At 44.1% G+C, this 25,222-nt stretch overlaps 3 protein-coding genes and 4 pseudogenes across 10 annotated transcripts in view, besides 4 other annotated features; 3 read left to right on the plus strand and 4 right to left on the minus strand.

The window, feature by feature from the left end:
• Hers (Histone gene-specific Epigenetic Repressor in late S phase) overlaps window positions 1–14,472 on the plus strand; it is a 41,963-nt gene extending 27,491 nt beyond the window's left edge. For 3 of the 8 annotated variants that reach the window (NM_134516.3, NM_001258842.1, NM_167688.2), the window contains 5 exons: window positions 6,980–7,852; window positions 8,232–10,582; window positions 10,650–10,809; window positions 10,873–11,041; window positions 11,103–13,051. In NM_134516.3, coding sequence (NP_608360.2) covers window positions 6,980–7,852; window positions 8,232–10,582; window positions 10,650–10,809; window positions 10,873–11,041; window positions 11,103–11,322 — 3,773 coding nt within the window. In that variant the 3' untranslated portion in view covers window positions 11,323–13,051. Of the gene's footprint in view, window positions 1–192; window positions 322–5,375; window positions 6,337–6,979; window positions 7,853–8,231; window positions 10,583–10,649; window positions 10,810–10,872; window positions 11,042–11,102 lie in introns of those variants that run through there. The other 5 variants (NM_001258843.1, NM_001258844.1, NM_001038766.3 and 2 more) reach the window with 4 other exon arrangements.
• Window positions 14,473–15,681: 1,209 nt separating this feature from the next.
• On the minus strand, window positions 15,682–16,481 carry CG45486 (uncharacterized protein). The gene is made up of 3 exons (NM_001298538.1): window positions 16,100–16,481; window positions 15,972–16,003; window positions 15,682–15,913 (listed from the first exon to the last, which is right to left on the minus strand). Exons 1-2 carry the CDS (start codon window positions 16,353–16,355, stop codon window positions 15,987–15,989), a joined length of 273 nt encoding a protein of 90 aa, NP_001285467.1. The 5' UTR covers window positions 16,356–16,481; the 3' UTR covers window positions 15,682–15,913; window positions 15,972–15,986.
• A 50-nt stretch (window positions 16,482–16,531) lies between these two features.
• Window positions 16,532–16,885, minus strand: CR32821 (annotated as a pseudogene).
• A 49-nt stretch (window positions 16,886–16,934) lies between these two features.
• Window positions 16,935–17,725: a mobile genetic element.
• Window positions 17,726–17,749: 24 nt separating this feature from the next.
• Window positions 17,750–18,924: a mobile genetic element.
• Window positions 18,925–19,018: 94 nt separating this feature from the next.
• Window positions 19,019–19,647, plus strand: CR45495 (annotated as a pseudogene).
• Window positions 19,648–20,845: 1,198 nt separating this feature from the next.
• CG45487 (uncharacterized protein) lies at window positions 20,846–21,645 on the minus strand. The gene is made up of 3 exons (NM_001298539.1): window positions 21,264–21,645; window positions 21,136–21,167; window positions 20,846–21,077 (listed from the first exon to the last, which is right to left on the minus strand). The coding sequence occupies exons 1-2, from the start codon at window positions 21,517–21,519 to the stop codon at window positions 21,151–21,153; spliced, it is 273 nt and encodes a 90-aa protein (NP_001285468.1). The 5' UTR covers window positions 21,520–21,645; the 3' UTR covers window positions 20,846–21,077; window positions 21,136–21,150.
• A 50-nt stretch (window positions 21,646–21,695) lies between these two features.
• Window positions 21,696–22,049, minus strand: CR43377 (annotated as a pseudogene).
• Window positions 22,050–22,098: 49 nt separating this feature from the next.
• Window positions 22,099–22,889: a mobile genetic element.
• Window positions 22,890–22,913: 24 nt separating this feature from the next.
• Window positions 22,914–24,088: a mobile genetic element.
• A 94-nt stretch (window positions 24,089–24,182) lies between these two features.
• CR45496 lies at window positions 24,183–24,811 on the plus strand (annotated as a pseudogene).
• Window positions 24,812–25,222: the final 411 nt, after the last annotated feature.

The following is a 25,222-nucleotide window of genomic DNA, read 5'->3' on the forward strand; positions in this document are numbered from 1 at the left end:
AGGCTAGCGAGCTAATGAATAAATATAAAATCATAAAACAAAAAGCAGCAATGCAACAACAACGACACTTTAAACGAGATAATAAAACACGCACACAAATGTGGCGATAAAAACGCGTGCTCTTTACTTCGAGCTGGCAGTGGCTAATATTTTTATTATTATTTCTTAGTTTTCGCATACACATTTGCCATCAAATGGTATGGAAACCAAATGAAACTAACCGAAAACTGTAGGCAAACACAAATAAGAAATCGAAACGCGGTCGCGTTTTCAAAAACGATCCCAAAAATGAGAATAATGTTTAGGCGAGAAGACAGTCGTGTGAGTATTTTTGACCTCAATGGTCTTCTTCGTCTTCTCCGTTTCTGTGTGTTATTGATTGTTATTTGCCGTTGTTTCATTTGTTGTCGTTAATCAAATATACATACATATAATCATGATGTTGTTACTCACTTTCGTTACTCGAAATGCCACTTTTGATATCGTTACCATAACGAGGACATTGCAAATAATATCACATTTCATTGCCACAACTGCACTCACACATTTCGTTGCCATAACTACGCATTCAGAAAATAAGTTATAATAAACGTGTAACCATCATCTTGTGGATACAATTCTTATTAACGATTCTTTCCAAGCTGGATTTCTAAGAAGTGTGTTTCAATTTGATCGTGATTTCGATTTCTCGCGTGCACAAAAAAAAAAACAAACAAGGCTCGACTATCAGATATCCATTACGCAGGAAAAGACGGCTGTTTCCGAGAAAGCCCACGAGCTCCACTTGGCGGCTTTTGTACAAGTCGCTCATAACTTTTTATAGAATTCTATGATTTGAAATGGACATGACTATATTGAATTGACTAGCGATGCTGATTATGAATATACGTACATATGTATGTATATATTATAGATAGATATAATTCACAAAGAAATGAACCTAAGTTGATCGATAGATATGCTGACTTGAAATATCTTGCATGAATGTATATCCGCTTAAGATGGTTTAATTGATATTTCCCTAGCCCATAATTTAAATTCGCAAACGAGTTTAACGAATGAATAAACACGCCCAATTGGGCTCGGTTCGTTTGGTTCGAGGGTTCCGCAGGATTAGGGACATGGGGATAATGGATAGGATGTCAATGCCGGGTGTTTTCGATGCCCTTACGGCACTGGCACCGTTCTGCATATCGATGCTGCCGGCGCAGTGGCAAGCGAACAGCTGACTCCTGCAGTCTTATTGCTGCCTTTGCCTCACCTGGCTGGCTGTCTGTCTGTCTATCCGTCTGTCCGTCTGTGGTTTGTGGCAGGTGCCAAAACAAAACCGCAAAATATTGTTTCTTTCTGCTGGCGTTCCCTTTGGCCAGCGTGTTCTTTACCTGTTGGCCAGCAGTTGAGCGCAATTTAATTGAATTTTATTTCGTTTTTTTTTTTTTTTTTTTGTGCGGCATTAGGGTAACGCCCCTTGCCGCCTGTTGTTCCTTATTTTTCACATCTCTTCCCTTCTTCTTGTGTTCCTTTTGTTGTCCGACTGTGTGTTTCCTTATCGCTGGGCAGCAATTTCAATATTTTTTTCGCCGGTGCCTTCCTTCTCACCTGCCGTCGTTTCGCCGCCGTTTTCAGCTGTTAATTCAAAGTAAATTATGTATTTAGCATAATTACAATATTTGACTTTTACTCTTGACTGCACGCCCAAGCAAACGGGAAGTCCAGAAGAAACTGGGCCCCCGTCTGGTTCTTCAACTGCTGCCAGCTCTTCCTCCTGTGTACACAGATACAGTTACAGATACAGATACATACATATATGTATATTTATCTTTTTATAAATTGTTTGTCTGCTGGCCAGCCTGTGTCACTGTTGCGCCTGTTTTCGACGCTTTTCCCTTAGCTTTTTACTCGTAATCCCGACTCATCGCACCCGGTGGAAAAGAAAAGCAATGAAGAGAAAGGTAAAAAAAAAAAAAAAATTAACAGAAATATGAGAGTGAGAGAGGGGGGAGATATTTAACTTACTGTGTGTGTGTGTGTGCATTCTTCATGATTAATGTTTAACTTTCGGACTTAATCGATTTTTATCGTTGCCCACCTTAAGTGCATCCTGGCATTGCCACATGTGGGTTAGCTACTCAATCGATTAATGAAAAGGGTGGCCCCTATTTACACAAACGGTAGTGATTTATTTTTAAAGAATTCACTTAGATTGCTTACGCACTAGTGGGTTTTAATTAGTTTAAACCCAATCATCGAATGGATTTGCAATCGGGCGAGGCATTTATATTGGAAAGTTCCATTGAAATTAGAAATGGTATAGTAACTATTTCAATTAGTTACTGTGCTTTTTTCACAAGTGCTACATTTGTCGGCTGAATCATTTTATTGATTCATGTCGTCATCTTCTATTTCATCATAGTTATAGAAGTATTTCGAACCGCGATGCATTCATTATGCTTTCGATTGTGTGAAACACAAAAATTCATTTTTTTGATACCCCAAAAAAAAAAAAAAAAAAAAAAAACTGTTAAAAAATCGCTTGACGCAGGAGAAAGTTGCACTTTTTTCAAGTTCTGGTTCAGGATAATATGTTTTTTTCGAGCACTCAAATCCGATCGGCAGGTGGTGTTGCGGAATGCATTTCCTTTGGGGCGTGGCACATGTTGCGTGCGCCTAATTACGCGTAATTATTCACTTAGTGTGTTATGACAACAGCAGGAAAAGGAGGGGAACAAAATTAAAAAGCAACAGCCATAAATATGACGTTCGTGGGCCCTTAATTGCAAGCGTTTTCCGCTAATTGCACGAGCCGCGATCAAAACGAAAGCCAAGAAGGGACGGCGGGGGGGTTGAGGGGCGATGGAAAATCTATGTAGGGCTGGGCGTTGATTTTCGGATGGGGAGTTGTAAAAACTGGTGTCCTACACGTGTTTGCCGCCCAAAGTTTTGCCTTCATCGCGTTTTCTTGTAATTCTCACGTGGCTTGTAAGCGCGGCGATTAGCGTTGACTAAGTGACGCAACCGCGTGGAAAGATAAAGAAGCAAGAAAAATATATGTATATATTTATATCTACTTTCTTATAATAGTAAATATAACTAAAATTATGTCGCATGTTTACTCTGCCATTTAACAGAATGCGTTTTTTTTTAAGCACATAAATCAGTCGATTAATGTATAGTATTTAATTCGCAATCGAGCTGTTCTTCGTCATGTTCGCGATAACCATTCTCTTTTGACCCGCATTGTGGAGCATTGAATCCAAGGCCTTCCTTCACTAAGCACCGTTGATCCAGAAGAATCTGAAATCGGTGCCAGCGAAAGGCTTTCATTTCGCTTATCGGCTTTCTACTGTTTGTTTCCTCGTGGCGTCTTTTAATTGAAAATGTGTGAAAAGTAGAAACCACTGGCAAAGTGTTACCAAAAAAAATTCAGTTTTCTGAAGAGGTAGAATCTTAGAGTGCTATTCGTTCGTATTGCATTAAAAGTCAGTCGCATTTCGCGCTATAAATGTCGTCCTTGCATTGGGGGCACACTTAACTCGATTAAATTTGCCATCTGAAAGGGGTTATGGAAATTGGAAATATGGAAACAAAATTGTTTTATATTGGTCGTGTTTTACTTAACTGCCTTTTAATGCAGCCACCCATTCGGCCACCTTTTCCATTATACCGGCATGAAAAACACAAGCGAGGCACGGATATACATACATACATATATGTATGTACATATAGCTATTGAATGCCGATTATGTATTTAATAAATATGCTCAGATATTTAATTTCAACAGACAATTGGAAATACGAATGTACAGCTTAACATTAATTTGAATTGTACTTAGGTTTAGTCACACATAAGATAGGACGCAAAATGCATATCTTACTGGAATTGTTAAAATATATCATTAGTCGAGGTTCTAATCAGCTGTCAATAGCTGTATATCACCGTATCCCTTTGTCGTTCGTCTGGCTGTGTATGTGTGCGTGTGACTGTGTGTGTGTGTAGGTCAAGTGCAGGCGTTGACAAATTGTCGTCGGTGTTTGCGTGCTGTCTTGCACAATCCTGTTTGCATTTGACAGGCGATGGCATAAAATAACAATAATGATGACAGCACCTGGCCTGCACTCGAGCGCCATCTATCCCATTTCCATTTGCCTGCTCTCTGCACAGTCTGCCCCCCTTCGAACGGACAGTGAAGAGCAGAACCACTCATACATTGCCATCAACGTGTTCCAAAGGCCAGTGTTGACACTATATTAGATAGGAAAATTGCTTATGGCATCGTTTAAACTTTTAAAGTGTATCTTCAGTTTTTATTAAGGCATACGTAGGTATCGACAAAGACAACTTATTTCATTCTAAGTTCTACCTCTTAGACAATAATGACATATTTTACTATTCTTTTTTTTTTTTGCTGAAAATCGTATTAAAAGAATTAGGATCACATTAAAATGCCGAAAATAATGATTAACGACACAAGTACGACACAACTAGCTATAAACTAGCTAGCTTCTCAGCACAACTTATTGTGCGTGACGTCAGCGTTCTACGTGCTGCGTGCTACGTGCCGATGTCCCTGTCTCTCTTTCTCGCTCTGCCTGCGTCTCTGCCGGCGTCGATTTTCACACGCTTCAACTTCGGAGGCTATTGTTATTGTTTTTACTGCTCTCGGGCATTCGGGTTCGTTCGTCACTGGTCGTTTGGCTTTCTGGCTTTCTCGAAAAGAAGGTGCGAGAAATTGCGTTAGGAACTTGGGAGTCGGGAGGATCCACAGAGCGGGTATCTGCTATCATTAGTTGCATTTTTATTTGGTAACGAAACACACGCGCTATTAAAACTTTGGCCTTGGCGACCTGATGTACCTCCACTCTTGTACCTTAGATCTTTTTTCCCAGCACATTTTTAGAACCCCTGTTTACCAAAACAAATTTTAACGTAACACTTCTTGAAACAAAAATAATAATAAAAAAAAATCGCGGCGGATATAATGTATAAAATAAAATAAAAACAAATCCAAATAATAACGGCTTGAAAAGTGAAACGGACAACAAAGTTATGGAGTTCAAATACAAACTTCCACCGCAAAACTATTGTAATAACTTTAACAATTTGCATAGTATGTTAAATAAGCAAAATGAAGAAATTCGAAAAATGTTGCCAACAGAATTAGTTAAGCACGCGTTTAAAATGAGCTTTTCATAGCTGTCCGGAAATACCGATTGCCGCGTTTACCAACACTGCGTATCACTGATCATAAATAACGAACTGTGATCAAAAAACAATAGATTCGTGAAACAAACTCAAAGTGATGAAAGTGCGCCAGTAAAAAGTGTTTGTGTTCGAATGCTCAATAGCTTTTCTTGATTTACCTTTGTGATTGCAGCCCGTCAAATGAAGAATTCGAATAGAATAAAATAACTGAAGGGAAAAACGGAAGTAAAAAGGGAAAAACGCCTTGGAAAAGCGGGCGCCTTGGACAAACTGTAACTGAACCAAGCGAGAGAAATATTTAAAACAAGAGTTGCCTTAACAATAGAACTTCCTTGTTGACTTACATATACATATATACAAAAACATATACAGTGTACATATATACAAGAATATTATATACAAAAGGAACAACTAAGAGAGAAGAAGCAAAACCACAAAACAAATATCACGGAAAGCAGGAGCATACAAGTCAGAAATATATTTATTTTTTATACGAGTGACGAAAAGAGGAACCACTTGGAATCGCAATTCGAAAATGCGCCTAAAAGAGACCACAAAAAAGTCGACGCCATCAGCAACAACATCCGCTCACAGTCATAAAACGGTACCGCCCTCCGGCGGTTTGCTGAGTACGCTCCACATATCGCCGTCACTGCATCAGTTGCCGCTCTCCGTGCAGCTTCAGCACCAGTTGCACCACCAGCAGCAGCAACAACAGCAGCAGCCGCTGCAGCACCCCTTGCCACATCAGCCACATCAGCTGCAGCACTTGCTGCACTTGCAGCACCAGCAGCAGCAACAGCAGCAACACCAGCAACGCTGCTCCAGCGTGGGCAGCACCAGCAGCAGCGGCACCTGTGAAACCGACCGCTCCTACCAGTCCGCCGGCTCCTGCTCATCGGCGCTTTCGCCCGCCGGCGGCATCGGTGGCATTGGCGGCATTATGCCCGGCCTGGCCGGGGCGACGGGCGACGCACTGGGTCCAGCTGGAGCTGTAGCGGGATCGCCGGGCGACGAGGCCTCCGCCGCCGCTGCACTGGCGGCCAATATTGCCGAGTCTTTCACGTTCCTGCAGCAGCATGCGGCGCATCATTTTCGCGACATTTTGTATGCGGCCCACATGCTGGGAAGAGGTAAAGGAGTCACCAACACCACCACCACCACTGCCGTCACTGGTGGGCGGGAGAAGGCGGGGAAGATGCAGCATGTACACGTATCTTTTAGGGGGGTTTCGTTGCACGACCTGCTGCTGTGGGCAGCAGCAAACTGGAGCCGCTCAACTGGTTTCGCTAGCTTTTTTTATTTTCAATTTTTTCGGCCAGGCCAACTTTCACTTTATGCATTGCTGCCGCACTTCACTTCACGTCGGCTCGAATTGCACTTGCCTGCCTCCCCGCTCAGAAAAAAGATCCTGAATGGCAAATAGTATTTTACAATCCGGGGGTATCCTTCTTGCACCCTAAATTTTCTATGGCTTCCAGTTGAAGTGCAATCGATAAAAGGATCGTCCTAAACACCTTATTAACTCATTTATGCTGGGAGATTCCTAGTGGGTTAAACTGGAATCCAGCTATTTAATATCGCAAATTTGATCTAATTCGTGATTCGTGATTGGTATCGTCCCCAGCAATAGTTATAAATCAATTATCAAAAGCATGGACTATTTGAATAACCAAAACTTCATCTAATCAGTTCGCAAATAACGATAGTGTAAATTGCACTGAAAATTATTAAACCATTTCACTAATGTCGTACTATCCTTTACTTCCATTGCAGGTTACTATCAGCCGGCTGGACCGCTGATATCGCCGCATGTGATCGCCGCACCTCCGCCGCCTGCGCAAGTGAAGAAGCTGCAGGAGGAGGACGGTCCCGTTTCAGCCGCCGGTTCGCCCACGCAGCTGCAACAGCAACAGGCGGCCGCTGAAGCCGCCGCCGCCGCCGCCGATCAGGCGGCAGCCCAATCCCAGTCACAGTCGCAGGGCCAATCGCACGGTCACGCCCATAGCCACGCCCACAATCCGCAACAGGCGCAGCATCCGCCGCAACCACAGCCGTATCCGGCCGGCGCCGTGGCGGCCGCAGCAGCGGCAGCCGCCGCCCACCAGGGTGTGCCCTACTCCCGCTCGATGCACGCGGCCCAGATGCACTACTCGACCGGCTATCCGCCCAACTACTACGCTCCATATCCGGGCGAGGTCATGTGCTACTCGCCGCCCACCTACCCGCCCTACTTTTCGAGCAAGGTCTATCAGCCGTCGCATCCCGCTCATCCCGCCGCTCATCCGCAGGGTCCGCCGCCGCCGGGCGCCTATCGCCGTTACCCCTACTATCAACACGCGGGTCCGCCGCCGCCGCACGAGCTCTACGAACAGCAACCGCCCCCGCCGCCCGTCTCATCCGGATCGGTGTCCGGGCCGGCGCAGCAGCAGCCGCCCACTAGCAGCCCAGCATCTGTTGGCGCAGCCGGAGCAGGAACAGCGGGAGCACCATCTGGCAGCCAGTTGGTACCGGCCCATCAGCAACAGCACCAGCAGCAGCACTTGGAGCACTATCCGGGACCGCCTAGCTACTACGCCGGATACAGTCCCGGCGGAGGAGCATCCGCCGGTCAGTGCTACACGCGTGGACTGCAAGGACCGTATATGGGTAAGGAAAAGTATGGTCCAGTCCCGGATGCATGACAGCCACTGCGAAGAGTTGCCAACAAAGCTAGCCAAGATGCGATGGGTCTGTAGCGGTGCAAATTGTAATGCAGGATATCAAACGTAAATTCAATACTGGATTATCCTGAAACACACACAACACAGAATGGTTAAAGAGTCTTTAATAATGTAAAATACTAGTAGAAATAGAGTGAATAAGTTAAGGTCTAGTTTTCAATACTCAAACGAACAACATTTTTTTTTTTTGTTTTTAACTTTAAACTGAAGATTAGATTTCGGATAATATCAAAGACTTCTAGTTGGCAACACTTCTTAGTATGTGCGCACACGTTTTAATATCGATCCAATTTTGTTCTTCGCAGAATATCCACCGCAGTGTCCCTGCCCAATGCCTCAATCGTGTCCAAAAAACGTCCATACTGGGCCTCATATTGGTAGCAACATCATCAGCAACATCGATCAGAGCAGCAGCTGCAGCAGCAGTATGTTGCTGAGTGCCACGAGCAACAGCAACATCGGCGGCGGCAGCAGCAGCAGCAGCAGCAGCAGCAGCAGCACCACCTTGCCTGCCTGCAGCAGCGCTACGACAACAACTACAGCGTCAGCGTTGACTACCAGTAGAGGCCCAGTGAAAAATGTGACCCCCAACAACAGCAACAGTAGCGGCCACACCAGCACCAACAGTTGCAGGAGCAGCAACAACAGCAACAACAGCAGTAACAGCAGCTGTCAGACGATTGAGATGACCTCATGGGCAACAGCAGCAACCAACACGACAAGCACGACGGCGACAACCGCCACAACAGGCACCCAGTGCCAGATGCTGGTGAAGACGGAGCTGAAGGGCGAGAATCCTCAGGTTACCAAAATGCAGTACGAGGCGCACGTAATGCCGCCGCCCACTCCGCCGGAAAGCTATTGTGCCAGTGACGAGAAGCTGCTCGATGACCAGGAGCAGGAGGCCGAGCTGGAGCTCCGCCTGCGTCTGGGATTGGGCCTGGAGAAGAGTCACGGTGGGCAGCAGCACATCGAGGCGTACGATCTCACCTGTAGCACCCCGCCCCCAGTCACCGTGCCCCAGGCAGCAGCAGTGCCGCGCAAGGCGAGAATTGGCAAGAGCATGGCCAGGGAAATGGTCTATGCTGCCCAGCAGCAGCTGCTTCCGGAGAAGCAGTTGAAGCAGCCAAAGGAGGCGGCTGCGAAACTAGAAGCGGAACCAGAGATGCCTTTCGTACTTAAAGCGGAAATCAAAGCAGAGACCAAAATCAAAATCGAGCACGACGGCGAGGCGCAGGCCAGCACACATATCAGCCAACTGCCGGACCTGAAGCCCACCATCAAAACGGAGCCAGAGCAGGAACTGGAGCAAGAAGCGGCATCAGTACCGTCTGTGGCCAAAACGGAACCGCAACCAGAAGTGGAGGTCGAGCGGGAACAACAGGAACCGCCGGTTGACGAGGAGCAACAGCCTACGCCAGGCGGTAGCAAGCAACGCTTCAACCTGCTGGCCTTGTCCAGCGGCAACAAAAAGACGAAAACAAACAACAGCTACAAGAGCCTGATCAAGCAGGCGGAGCCCAAGAGTTACCTGTGCCCCGGTCGCAGGTTCATCCGTCGACACGGACGTGCTCCGGCCAAATATGTCAAACGGCGTCAGATGATTCTGACGCAGCGGCAGCAGCAGCGAATGCGTCTGCAACGCCGCGAGCAACAGCAGCAACGTCGCCAGCAACGCGAAGCGGCTGCAGAAGTAGTTGCAGGAGCTGTTGTCACCCCATCTCTGGCAGGAAACCCCATCGAGCAGGCAGGATCAGAAGTTTCCATCGTTAAAGATCAAGCACCCAACAGCTCGGCCACGCCAAGTGCATCGCCGAAAAGAGCACGCCCCCGGAAACAGGAGATTGCTGCTCTGCATCTGCTCGAAGGCTTGGATACGACGCTGAGTCGTGGTTACTTCAGTGACCCGGAACTGAATCACAGTAGTCGCAAGCAGGCGCCGACAGCTGTGGGTGGGCTGTATGCCGCGTCCTCGCCGCTAACTACGGCGACCGATCACAGGGGCAAACAGACGACTGCCGAGAAGCGCTCCAAGTCGGAGACCAAGAAGCCACCGTCGGGCGAAAGTTCCGAGTCAGGTCTGCCGTGCAAGAAGCCGCGCAAAGAGCCTGCTGGCAAGGTGAAGGGTAAGGGCAAGAAGACAACGGCGGGAGCAGCAGCGACAACAATTGCGTCCACAGCTGAAACTCAGACGGAGGCCGTAAATGCCATCACTGCATCCAACCAGGAGACGAACAACAACGAGTATCAGACGGCAGATCTGCAGGCTCAAAAGTTCCGTGAGTGTCCGGCCGTCACTGATGCAAAAGTAGCGGGAACAGCAACATCCACATCCACAGCCTCACAGCAGCAGAACCAGCAACATTCCGACGAGCAACACCAGTTCCTGGTGCCCAGTCAGCCAGCGACGGCCAGCGCCACCGCTGCCCTAGCAGCCACTCCTCCGCCCAGCCGTCAAGGTCAGGCGACACACACAAAGCGGACCAGATCGCGCTGCAAGTTCGGGAATCGAAAGCGCCAAAGACACAGACCTGGCGGCGTAAGCTACGAGCTGGATGTGACCCAGCCGCCGGCCACCAAGGCCAATGTGGTGCCCAAGTGGAACAATGGATGGATGTGGGCCGGCAAGGCGTTCCAGGGTGCTGTCTTTCTCAATGTAAGTGCTTGATTGTCATATATTATTGGGAAACTCATAACTTTAAGTTTGTTGTATTTCAATGTAGAGCGATGATCCGCTGGTGCTGCGCACCTGCTACCCGGCCATGCGGCACGTGGAGGGCGACATTATCCGCATCAGGGACTGTGTGCTGCTCAAGGCCAACGAGGACAATGAGCTGCCATACGTGGCCAAAGTGGCGCACCTCTGGCAGAATCCCGAGGACGGTGGGTGTCCAAAGATTAAATGCTTGACTGTGAAATGTAAACTAAACTCGATTAATTATCCAGGCGAGATGATGATGTCGCTGCTGTGGTACTACCGACCCGAGCATACCGATCAGGGACGGCAGCGCAACGATTGTCCGGACGAGGTCTATGCCTCCCGCCATCGCGATCACAACTCGGTGGCATGCGTCGAGGACAAGTGCTACGTGCTCACCTTCAGCGAGTACTGCAGGTTAGTGGAAGCCGTGGGAAACCATCGAGTGTGTTTCGAGTGACCATTCTAATTGCCACAGATATCGTCGCCGCCTACGTGCCGCCGAGGAGGATGTGGAAGACGTAAGCATTGTGCCGCGTCGGCCAAGCATTGCCACCGCTCCCGGGTTTCCAGTGCGAACGGTGCCGGAACACACCAATCCGGAGCTGGTGATGTTCTGCCGCCGAGCCTATGAGTTCCGGACGCGACGTCTGCTCAAGCTGCCCCATAAGAACGGGCTCGTGTGCAGCTCCAGCTAGCGCAAGGCATGAGCCATTGCGATCGAGCTCCCGTCAACCCAGGCAATGGATGAACTGCGGAGTGTAGGAACAATAGCTTAAATTCAGATTGCAGTGGGAATTGGATATTGATATGCGGAGTGGCGATGGAGAAAGCCCTGGCAGAGGGGATGGACAAGGAACTACTCATAGAGAGAAAGTTACATTGTTTTGATCAGTCTACAGTATTGTTAAAGATATTTTTTGTCTTTGTTGTTAAGAGATATCTGCAAGGATGGGCCCCCGGGCTGTGCATCTGCATTAGTTGTTCCTAACCAAATATCGATTGCTCTTGTTGCGCCCGTCGTTCGATGACGCGGACACGGACACGTACACTACCTCTGTCGGGGCAGGATAAGGGACACACAGATACACCCGGGACCCCAAGTATACCCAGGACACACACACACACACACACACACACAAACATACACCAGACCAAAATGTAGGCGAAGGCTTTTCACTTAGACGTGAGAATTTCGAGAGATGCGAGGAGAAGAGGGAAAATGTTGGGAGACAACTGCTAGGCGAAAGCATTAAATACTTTACATTGTATTACATAATTTATTTATTCTGACTACACACCCCACCCCCTGCCAACCCTCACACACATGCGGATATTTTTGTTATTAAGTTGTATGTATTTATTATCATTAATATCGAGTAAGTCAGCATTCTGTGTACAGTTTTCCGCTCGCTTTTGCTCTAATCGCTCAAGGAATTGGTTTAACCACCTACCGAAAACCACATCCATTAGCTAAGACCCTTTCGATGGCCAAAAAGTTATTTGGTGTGCCACAGAAATCTCTGCAAATCGACTTGATGCGATTTTAATTGTCTTTTCCTCAAAACTAAATCCATTTGCTCTGTAGAGATCACTGCGGCTCTCCGAATAAGAACAAGCTTTCAACTTTTTTTTTTTTTTTAAACTAAAAAGTGTTCGGATAGTCGTTGAAATAGTTTTTTTATTTTGGTATAACCGATTTTTAAATCGCCAAATCGAGTCTACCGACTTTAAATTGTAATGATTATCGTGCATGCCTAATAAAGAACTTGGAATATTCCGATAAATATTTTAGGAATAGCTGAATTAACCATTATTTTATATACTTGACCAACGGTTTCCACTTTTTCCATTTACACTCTAAATGAGATATCCTTCTCTGTCGTTTAATTTTCGATAGATTCAGATGCATGAAAGACCAGGCTTAACCCATTGATGGCCAGGCAAAAAACTTTGCGCACAGACAAAACCAATCTAACTATAATTTCTGACATATTTGAGATTTCTGGCTCCAGAGGCGGAAAACTGGATGGCTTGACATCGATCCTTGCTAGGCGCTGTTGGTATATATTTTTATTTGTTGTTAGTTTTTGTAAGCGATTGAACACACATTTTGTACTCTTGATTTGACATTTATCTTTTGTGTTCGCCTTAGTTTGGAAATTTGATTTCAGAGACATGATTTTCTTTCGGTTAACTATATTATTCAGCTGCAAACAGTTAACGAGAATCTTTAGGGAAAATAACAACAGAAACAACAACAAGTCACATTATTATATTATATATACATAAATATATCTACGTAGTTCTATATAAACAAATATCCTTATCCATAAAACATTTTTTTGTAATCTTAATTTAATTTAGCAGTAGCGTTTTTAGTTGCTAAGTTGATATTGCAAATAGTTTGTTTTATACCAAATACACAAAAAAAAAAAAAACATTAAACGATTATAAGAAACCTATTTATGCACACCCAAACACACACACACACACATACATCTATGCACAAGTGTATAGTTCTATATATGTTATATATAAATTACATGTATTATTTTTTAAACCAACCACTGTTTTCATCATTTTCTATTTTTTAACGTGACTTGAGGACGGGCAGATCTATTTTCGGTGCCTACTTGTGGGCGCAAATAGGATACTCTCTCCAGATCTGCCAGCCTCGTGGGCGGTTAGCTGCAGTAGGCTAGTAGGCGTGGAAATGTGTAGAGCTATGGTTAAGACAACGCACGACATGAAGTGAAAACGAAGATATTGGAATAGATGCTTGGAATAGAATGTGCAAAAAATGATAGAAATCGTATATAAATACACTCATATATTGGGAGCATAGCCAGACAAAAACATATGAAACAAGTATACAACCACAGGAACTCACACACACACAGACACACGCACACACACGCACGCACACGTACACTCAAGGAGCGTACGATCCATTAATACATACATACATATGTATACCTAGTGAAGCAGGACGACGAATGAATTCAATTAGTGAAAAACCAAGAAACAACCACAAATTGTAGCCTAAATTACCAAAACAAACAAACAAACAATATATTTGTATGCCATATATATAATATATATATATATATATATACACACAATACATATACATACACATATACAAAAACAAATATATATATATAGATATCTATATATACTGGAGCCTTGTTCCTGCTGGGCCAATGCAAGGACACATATATATTTCTATAGGCAAATTGAAGGAACCACAGAAAGCACCCACAACCGAAAGCAATTCAATCCAGTTTGTATTATAGATGGGAGGCGTCGAATACTCTGGCGTCCTTTCCAGCAGAGTACAGTCAGCCCACACTAACAGGAACACACGACCGAACATATGTACACACCATTGCCTCTGAAAACTCGAAAACACGTTAAATGATGAACAAGGAACGATGAACACGTTTTTCCGCTGGTTTCTGTCGGACTAATGATCAAAAACTGTGGATCCCCATCCCCTATTGTATTTTGTAGAGAAATATAATAACGTTTATAAAAAAAAGACACCATTTCATTCCAGTCTTGTCAATGTCCTTCGGCATGATAATTTCCATATAGTTGTTAGTTACATGTACGTCTGTAAGCCTACGGTCTGAAATTTTCTTCGATGTTTGCTTTAAGAAATACATTTGAATAACATTGTAACGTAAAACTGAAAGTCCACAACACCACAAGCGCAAAATTACCATTAACCAGAGCAAGAACAAAATAATTAATAAAAACCAGAATGAACAACAACACAACAAGATCAATAAAACAAATCCAATATAATTATTGTTTATTACTAGACTAATAAATGTATTTTTTGGCAGATTACAAACAGTGTTGTCAATTCATTTGCGCGAATTTCCTCGATTTCCCTGGCAGGTTCTTATCATCGTAGCAGCAATACCACTGCTATTACTAGTACTATCTAGTGGCACTACCTTCGATCCATACCAAATCAAGTTCACACGATGCCGCAATAAAAACAAATAAGTGTCATTGCATGATTGCATTTACCAGTGTAGAGGATACCCTCTAAGCTTGCTCACTTACTCTATGAATTTCTTAGATAGCCAAAGAATTTGTTGAGCATGTTTAATATATTTTATGATATTTGTACAACAGATCGGCGCACTTAAATAAATAAATATCGTACTAGATATTACTTCGCATGGACAGACAGACGTAGTCCTTATCCTGATCGAAATATCTATACTTTTCATGGGCGGAAACGCTATTTTCTGTCTGTCCATAACTGATTAAAATACTCCTTTTATTTATTTTTAATAATTATAGTAATATATTTTTTGTAATCTTTTTTTAGATGTTATGTTAAATGTTATATCAATTTCTGTGAGAACACAGTAGTTCAGTTGCTATTACGCTGACTTTAGTGCCGTATAGGGTATTCCCCGCTTCGATGAGTCGCTGAGGGCATGAGTATGATAATCATCACCTGCACGTAAGTATGTACATACATGTAAGTCTGAGAACTGAAATCAAAAGTGATCACAGAAGTGACATTGATGTGAACGCTGAAATACGAAATATTTTGGTCGGACAATTAGGTTAATAGCCGGTTAAATTGTTAACTCAGATATAAGTACATACAATATGTACATGGAAGGAAGTCAGATATACTTATCGGCTAATTATTTCAGCCATATGCATATCTCAATGATCCGCTCGTACTCATATATGTGTATTAGATACAAGCATGTGTGTTCTAGGTGTATTTGCGATTTCCTATGAGGTCATAAGCCCTGCGACTCAGTTATGTTGGCCCAAAAGCTTTATCAACAGGTGTCAGCGCATATTCCACTCCATATTTCTTTGTTTTCGTTTGGGTTCTTTTCGCTTTTCTGCCTTCCGAAGGGGCGGCTAATTACATGGGCGTTGCTCGCCTAAATATATCAATTGTGTGGGCGTGTCCCAAGAAGATGACTCAACCGATTTGCTAATTCAACTTGTTTATCGTTAGTCACTCGAACTGAGCAGCTGCGTTCGAAGCAATAATTTAACAATTTCACGATCTTACGTGCAAACGAATCGTATTTATTTATGTATTGTACATATAAACGTTGAATAAAAAATTCCTTGTAATTGTATTCCTAACAAAACAACGAAATGAATTTACATCGCTTCACTTGGAAAGTTTGAATTTAGTGAGGCCTGCCACTTATAATTTTAGCTTCTTAAAAATGGCAAATAATTGTACAACAATTTGAATACATCCGAATTTTTCGAGCTTATCAGCTAATTCTGGGAAAGAAAGAAGAGTCTTACTATATGGACGAAATGCCTTTCTAATATATCTTACCTTCTTAATCCAAACTCAATCTGAATCTGAATCTGTAAATAATATGTAAATGTTGATTACAAAATTTGATATGACCTGCCTTTTAACTGTTTCACACCAATCATACCATTGATGCGAAGATTACTTACCACTGCCACTGTTACAGTGACTGTCACTTGCTGTTTCCTCTAGCATGTTTAAATAATAGTTGTCGTTATGTTTGCGGATCACACCATCAACGATTAGCGTATCAAGGGCGTCATCAATTCGCCTTCCCATTTTCCAGAACTTCTTGTCTGTAGCTTTGCTCACCGCTTTTAGGATCATCTCCTTGGAGGCAAAGCCATCCATGGCGTCGATGCACTGGATCACCAGGTGGCTAATATTCGATTTTTTTTGCGACATTTGAAAATCAAATTTGCTTCGTTTACAAAATAATTTAAACTTTCACTATTATGAAATGATTTTTGTTTAATGTTTAATGTAATGTTCAATGTAGTTCTCTAAGCCTTCTGGGCTTACCAAAATCAAATCAACTGATTCATTCTGACAACAACTCACCTTCCAGTAAAAAGCATTCTATGTTTTAGTAAATTTAGTAAAGAATTTACACAACTGAAAAGTTTACATAAATTAAGCTTAGAGACTAATTCACAAAAAAAAAAAAACGATCCCACACTGCAACCGCATCAAAATCTCATGCCGCCCAAGGCCAATCCAAGTGCTATGGTCACGGTGACGCCCACCGAGCTGCCGATGATTGCTCCGCCATTCTGGTAACCATAGGTACCCGGGTAGTTGGGGCCCATGTAGCCCGGCTGGCCGGGATGGCCCACCTGGTTGTTGTAGGAGAAGGGACGACCGTGCTCGTCCGTACCGCTCACGTAGAAGACTCCATTGCCACCCGCTCCACCGTAGGTATCACGCGAATCAATAATGTGTTTTATCCTAATAGACCCAAGGAGAATTATTATTGATATACAGTAAGTCCTCCTATGTCATGACCTGATCGGGGCAGTAAAGAGGGTGGAGTCGTTTGAGTCTTCTCAGCATTGGCTGCAGCTGCGGTTCCTAGCGTCCTGGCCAGGCTGTTTGGGTGTGCATTGGACAGTTCCATGTATTTTTCAGTTTTCAAGTTTTCAGCTTGGGTACCTTGGGATCGCGTTCGATGTGCCTGCTTCTCATGGACCAGGGAGCTCCAGAAATCCTTCTTTAGGTGACTCCTTGCAGACCGTAGAGCAGGCTGGGGGCCACCTTGCAGTCAAGCGATAGTTTGTTGCGTGATGCAATGAGCCAAGACATCCTAGCTATCTTGGTCCTGAACGCTTGTTAAATTTTGGTAGTATGCCTGCTGGAGGTAACCTTCCTGTCGAGGGTTATGCCAAGGCCTAATGTGGTTGATTGTTCTTTCATTAAGACTGACAACAGGACAACTACCTGTTCGGTTGCTGAACGTCACATTGGCACACTTCTCGGCGCGTTCCTTCGCACGCTCCAGTTCTCAGCCCATGTGATGGAATGCATCCAAGTATTCCTGTGGACCATGAGTGGCAAGCAAAATACTTTTGCTTTTTTTCTTTAGCACAGCAGTATTGTCCGCATAAGTGGCTGCGAGCACACTTTCTTCCTCTACTTCTGTCACTGGTGTGTGAGGATGCATGTCCGAAACAAATACTGAGTATAGGGTAGGGCGTAGGACGCTTTCTTTGGGGAACTTCAGCTGCAATTGTCTTCGTTGACGATTTGAATCCATCAGCAGAGACGTGATATGTTCGATCGAGACCGCATCGGCTTGCTCTCCAAGTGCCTGACTGAAGGCGTCTGACTTCCCAAGTCGCTGGAAGATACAAAAGCTGTTGCTCCTCCCAAAACCAGGGAAGCCACCCTCCTCCTTAATCGTTCCGGCCGATATGCCTCATCGATGGAACTGGCAAGCTCCTGGAGAAACAGGTGTGCGTTCGGCTAGACAGGACTACCGCTGACGCTGGTGACCTTTAACGGTCCCAGTTTGGCTTCCGGAAAGCGCGGTCCGCCGTGTATGCAGTCAACAGAGTGGTCGAAGTAGCGGCCCAGGCAATCGAGGGCACCAGATGGAAGGGGGGTAGCAAAAAGTACTGCCTCATGGTCACACTATACATCAGGAATGCTTTCAACACAGCCAGGTGGAAACGGATCCTAGAAGCATTAATTGGTTTCGGGGTGCCACCGTAGCCAATCAGGAATGTTCGCAGCTACCTCTCGGAACGGGTCCTACTCTGCGAGTCGTCGGGAGGAGTTTTCAGGGACCAGGTCACCGATGGAGTCCCGCAACAGTGGTTTAGCTCAATGGGGCTAGAACTGGCAGGTGACCCGGGTGACCATGCTGTAATAGACAGCTACGCTCAGGGCCTAATTGCTACCCATGGACTTTCGGCATTAAGTATCTGCTGCACCTTCACAACAGTGTCCAACGTGGCGGCATTGGTGATCGCCTCTAGACCTAAGGCCCAGGAAAACAAAGTGGTCTTCAACCAAACCCACGGTAGAGGTTCACCTCCAGCGCCAAGAGGTCAATACGAGAAAGAAGCAAGGCAGCGCACCCTGGTGACATGGCAGCACCGGTGGAGCAACGGACTACAGGGCCCGTGGATAGAACGGAAACATGGAGAAATAACGTTCCATTCAACGCGGCTGATCAGTGGTTTGGACACGAGGATGCGGATGAATGCCCATGGTGCGAAAGTGGACGGTGCGAAACCCCAGAGCACGTACTCTTCTCGTGCGAAAAAAATGCTAGTGAACGGAGATCCCTGGAAGCCATACTTGGTGGCAGACCGAATGTGGACAATCAAGTCTCATTCGTGCTGCAGGGGGAGGCCAACAGCTTTGAGCTCAGGAGAGCTGAGAAAGTCAGGGGTGTTTACGAGTGACCATATTTTGATCCTCCTCGCAAAGCAATGCTTCACGGCCATACAGCGGGGGGTTTTGGATTTGCAATCCAATTGGTATTTTGTTTACTATTGTTCTGTGTTAAAAATCCAATAAACGAATTTAAAAAAAAGATATCTATATATACTAGTTATATTTGCATAGGCAAATTGAAGGAACCACAGGAAGCACCCACAACCGAGAGCAATTCAATCCAGCTTGTATTATAGATGGGAGGCGTCGAATACTCTTGCGTCCTTTCCAGCAGAGTACAGTCAGCCCACACTAACAGGAACACACGACCGAACATATGTACACACCATTGCCTCTGAAAACTCGAAAACACGTTAAATGATCAACAAGGAACGATGAACACGTTTTTCCGCTGGTTTCTGTCGGACTAATGATCAAAAACTGTGGATCCCCATCCCCTACTGTATTTTGTAGAGAAATATAATAACGTTTATAAAAAAAAGACACCATTTCATTCCAGTCTTGTCAATGTCCTTCGGCATGATAATTTCCATATAGTTGTTAGTTACATGTACGTCTGTAAGCCTACGGTCTGAAATTTTCTTCGATGTTTGCTTTAAGAAATACATTTGAATAACATTGTAACGTAAAACTGAAAGTCCACAACACCACAAGCGCAAAATTACCATTAACCAGAGCAAGAACAAAATAATTAATAAAAACCAGAATGAACAACAACACAACAAGATCAATAAAACAAATCCAATATAATTATTGTTTATTACTAGACTAATAAATGTATTTTTTGGCAGATTACAAACAGTGTTGTCAATTCATTTGCGCGAATTTCCTCGATTTCCCTGGCAGGTTCTTATCATCGTAGCAGCAATACCACTGCTATTACTAGTACTATCTAGTGGCACTACCTTCGATCCATACCAAATCAAGTTCACACGATGCCGCAATAAAAACAAATAAGTGTCATTGCATGATTGCATTTACCAGTGTAGAGGATACCCTCTAAGCTTGCTCACTTACTCTATGAATTTCTTAGATAGCCAAAGAATTTGTTGAGCATGTTTAATATATTTTATGATATTTGTACAACAGATCGGCGCACTTAAATAAATAAATATCGTACTAGATATTACTTCGCATGGACAGACAGACGTAGTCCTTATCCTGATCGAAATATCTATACTTTTCATGGGCGGAAACGCTATTTTCTGTCTGTCCATAACTGATTAAAATACTCCTTTTATTTATTTTTAATAATTATAGTAATATATTTTTTGTAATCTTTTTTTAGATGTTATGTTAAATGTTATATCAATTTCTGTGAGAACACAGTAGTTCAGTTGCTATTACGCTGACTTTAGTGCCGTATAGGGTATTCCCCGCTTCGATGAGTCGCTGAGGGCATGAGTATGATAATCATCACCTGCACGTAAGTATGTACATACATGTAAGTCTGAGAACTGAAATCAAAAGTGATCACAGAAGTGACATTGATGTGAACGCTGAAATACGAAATATTTTGGTCGGACAATTAGGTTAATAGCCGGTTAAATTGTTAACTCAGATATAAGTACATACAATATGTACATGGAAGGAAGTCAGATATACTTATCGGCTAATTATTTCAGCCATATGCATATCTCAATTATCCGCTCGTACTCATATATGTATATTAGATACAAGCATGTGTGTTCTAGGTGTATTTGCGATTTCCTATGAGGTCATAAGCCCTGCGACTCAGTTATGTTGGCCCAAAAGCTTTATCAACAGGTGTCAGCGCATATTCCACTCCATATTTCTTTGTTTTCGTTTGGGTTCTTTTCGCTTTTCTGCCTTCCGAAGGGGCGGCTAATTACATGGGCGTTGCTCGCCTAAATATATCAATTGTGTGGGCGTGTCCCAAGAAGATGACGTACCCGATTTGCTAATTCAACTTGTTTATCGTTAGTCACTCGAACTGAGCAGCTGCGTTCGAAGCAATAATTTAACAATTTCACGATCTTACGTGCAAACGAATCGTATTTATTTATGTATTGTACATATAAACGTTGAATAAAAAATTCCTTGTAATTGTATTCCTAACAAAACAACGAAATGAATTTACATCGCTTCACTTGGAAAGTTTGAATTTAGTGAGGCCTGCCACTTATAATTTTAGCTTCTTAAAAATGGCAAATAATTGTACAACAATTTGAATACATCCGAATTTTTCGAGCTTATCAGCTAATTCTGGGAAAGAAAGAAGAGTCTTACTATATGGACGAAATGCCTTTCTAATATATCTTACCTTCTTAATCCAAACTCAATCTGAATCTGAATCTGTAAATAATATGTAAATGTTGATTACAAAATTTGATATGACCTGCCTTTTAACTGTTTCACACCAATCATACCATTGATGCGAAGATTACTTACCACTGCCACTGTTACAGTGACTGGCACTTGCTGTTTCCTCTAGCATGTTTAAATAATAGTTGTCGTTATGTGTGCGGATCACACCATCAACGATTAGCGTATCAAGGGCGTCATCAATTCGCCTTCCCATTTTCCAGAACTTCTTGTCTGTAGCTGTGCTCACCGCTTTTAGGATCACCTCCTTGGAGGCAAAGCCATCCATGGCGTCGATGCACTGGATCACCAGGTGGCTAATATTCGATTTTTTTTGCGACATTTGAAAATCAAATTTGCTTCGTTTACAAAATAATTTAAACTTTCACTATTATGAAATGATTTTTGTTTAATGTTTAATGTAATGTTCAATGTAGTTCTCTAAGCCTTCTGGGCTTACCAAAATCAAATCAACTGATTCATTCTGACAACAACTCACCTTCCAGTAAAAAGCATTCTATGTTTTAGTAAATTTAGTAAAGAATTTACACAACTGAAAAGTTTACATAAATTAAGCTTAGAGACTAATTCACAAAAAAAAAAAAACGATCCCACACTGCAACCGCATCAAAATCTCATGCCGCCCAAGGCCAATCCAAGTGCTATGGTCACGGTGACGCCCACCGAGCTGCCGATGATTGCTCCGCCATTCTGGTAACCATAGGTACCCGGGTAGTTGGGGCCCATGTAGCCCGGCTGGCCGGGATGGCCCACCTGGTTGTTGTAGGAGAAGGGACGACCGTGCTCGTCCGTACCGCTCACGTAGAAGACTCCATTGCCACCCGCTCCACCGTAGGTATCACGCGAATCAATAATGTGTTTTATCCTAATAGACCCAAGGAGAATTATTATTGATATACAGTAAGTCCTCCTATGTCATGACCTGATCGGGGCAGTAAAGAGGGTGGAGTCGTTTGAGTCTTCTCAGCATTGGCTGCAGCTGCGGTTCCTAGCGTCCTGGCCAGGCTGTTTGGGTGTGCATTGGACAGTTCCATGTATTTTTCAGTTTTCAAGTTTTCAGCTTGGGTACCTTGGGATCGCGTTCGATGTGCCTGCTTCTCATGGACCAGGGAGCTCCAGAAATCCTTCTTTAGGTGACTCCTTGCAGACCGTAGAGCAGGCTGGGGGCCACCTTGCAGTCAAGCGATAGTTTGTTGCGTGATGCAATGAGCCAAGACATCCTAGCTATCTTGGTCCTGAACGCTTGTTAAATTTTGGTAGTATGCCTGCTGGAGGTAACCTTCCTGTCGAGGGTTATGCCAAGGCCTAATGTGGTTGATTGTTCTTTCATTAAGACTGACAACAGGACAACTACCTGTTCGGTTGCTGAACGTCACATTGGCACACTTCTCGGCGCGTTCCTTCGCACGCTCCAGTTCTCAGCCCATGTGATGGAATGCATCCAAGTATTCCTGTGGACCATGAGTGGCAAGCAAAATACTTTTGCTTTTTTTCTTTAGCACAGCAGTATTGTCCGCATAAGTGGCTGCGAGCACACTTTCTTCCTCTACTTCTGTCACTGGTGTGTGAGGATGCATGTCCGAAACAAATACTGAGTATAGGGTAGGGCGTAGGACGCTTTCTTTGGGGAACTTCAGCTGCAATTGTCTTCGTTGACGATTTGAATCCATCAGCAGAGACGTGATATGTTCGATCGAGACCGCATCGGCTTGCTCTCCAAGTGCCTGACTGAAGGCGTCTGACTTCCCAAGTCGCTGGAAGATACAAAAGCTGTTGCTCCTCCCAAAACCAGGGAAGCCACCCTCCTCCTTAATCGTTCCGGCCGATATGCCTCATCGATGGAACTGGCAAGCTCCTGGAGAAACAGGTGTGCGTTCGGCTAGACAGGACTACCGCTGACGCTGGTGACCTTTAACGGTCCCAGTTTGGCTTCCGGAAAGCGCGGTCCGCCGTGTATGCAGTCAACAGAGTGGTCGAAGTAGCGGCCCAGGCAATCGAGGGCACCAGATGGAAGGGGGGTAGCAAAAAGTACTGCCTCATGGTCACACTATACATCAGGAATGCTTTCAACACAGCCAGGTGGAAACGGATCCTAGAAGCATTAATTGGTTTCGGGGTGCCACCGTAGCCAATCAGGAATGTTCGCAGCTACCTCTCGGAACGGGTCCTACTCTGCGAGTCGTCGGGAGGAGTTTTCAGGGACCAGGTCACCGATGGAGTCCCGCAACAGTGGTTTAGCTCAATGGGGCTAGAACTGGCAGGTGACCCGGGTGACCATGCTGTAATAGACAGCTACGCTCAGGGCCTAATTGCTACCCATGGACTTTCGGCATTAAGTATCTGCTGCACCTTCACAACAGTGTCCAACGTGGCGGCATTGGTGATCGCCTCTAGACCTAAGGCCCAGGAAAACAAAGTGGTCTTCAACCAAACCCACGGTAGAGGTTCACCTCCAGCGCCAAGAGGTCAATACGAGAAAGAAGCAAGGCAGCGCACCCTGGTGACATGGCAGCACCGGTGGAGCAACGGACTACAGGGCCCGTGGATAGAACGGAAACATGGAGAAATAACGTTCCATTCAACGCGGCTGATCAGTGGTTTGGACACGAGGATGCGGATGAATGCCCATGGTGCGAAAGTGGACGGTGCGAAACCCCAGAGCACGTACTCTTCTCGTGCGAAAAAAATGCTAGTGAACGGAGATCCCTGGAAGCCATACTTGGTGGCAGACCGAATGTGGACAATCAAGTCTCATTCGTGCTGCAGGGGGAGGCCAACAGCTTTGAGCTCAGGAGAGCTGAGAAAGTCAGGGGTGTTTACGAGTGACCATATTTTGATCCTCCTCGCAAAGCAATGCTTCACGGCCATACAGCGGGGGGTTTTGGATTTGCAATCCAATTGGTATTTTGTTTACTATTGTTCTGTGTTAAAAATCCAATAAACGAATTTAAAAAAAAGATATCTATATATACTAGTTATATTTGCATAGGCAAATTGAAGGAACCACAGGAAGCACCCACAACCGAGAGCAATTCAATCCAGCTTGTATTATAGATGGGAGGCGTCGAATACTCTTGCGTCCTTTCCAGCAGAGTACAGTCAGCCCACACTAACAGGAACACACGACCGAACATATGTACACACCATTGCCTCTGAAAACTCGAAAACACGTTAAATGATCAACAAGGAACGATGAACACGTTTTTCCGCTGGTTTCTGTCGGACTAATGATCAAAAACTGTGGATCCCCATCCCCTACTGTATTTTGTAGAGAAATATAATACCGTTTATAAAGAAAAAACACCATTTCATTCCAGTCTTGTCAATATCCTTCGGCATGATAATTTCCATATAGTTGTTAGTTACATGTACGTCTGTAAGCCTGCGGTCTGAAATTTTCTTCGATGTTTGCTTTAAGATATACATTTGAATAACATTGTAACGTAAAACTGAAAGTCCACAACACCACAAGCGCAAAATTAACATTAGCCAGAGCAAGAACAAAATAATTAATAAAAACCAGAATGAACAACAACACAACAAGATCAATAAAACAAATCCAATATAATTATTGTTTATTACTAGACTAATAAATGTATTTTTTGGCAGATTACAAACAGTGTTGTGAATTCATTTGCGCGAATTTTCTCGATTTACCTGGCAGGTTCTTATCATCGTAGCAGCAATACCACTGCTATTACTAGTACTACCTAGTGGCACTACCTTCGATCCATACCAAATCAAGTTCACACGATGCCGCAATAAAAACAAATAAGTGTCATTGCATGATTGCATTTACCAGTGTAGAGGATACCCTCTAAGCTTGCTCACTTACTCTATGAATTTCTTAGATAGCCAAAGAATTTGTTGAGCATGTTTAATATATTTTATGATATTTGTACAACAGATCGGCGCACTTAAATAAATAAATATCGTACTAGATATTACTTCGCATGGACAGACAGACGTAGTCCTTATCCTGATCGAAATATCTATACTTTTCATGGGTGGAAACGCTATTTTCT

The sequence above is a fragment of the Drosophila melanogaster genome, chromosome X (assembly GCF_000001215.4).
Source record: "Drosophila melanogaster chromosome X".
NCBI lineage: Eukaryota > Metazoa > Arthropoda > Insecta > Diptera > Drosophilidae > Drosophila > Drosophila melanogaster.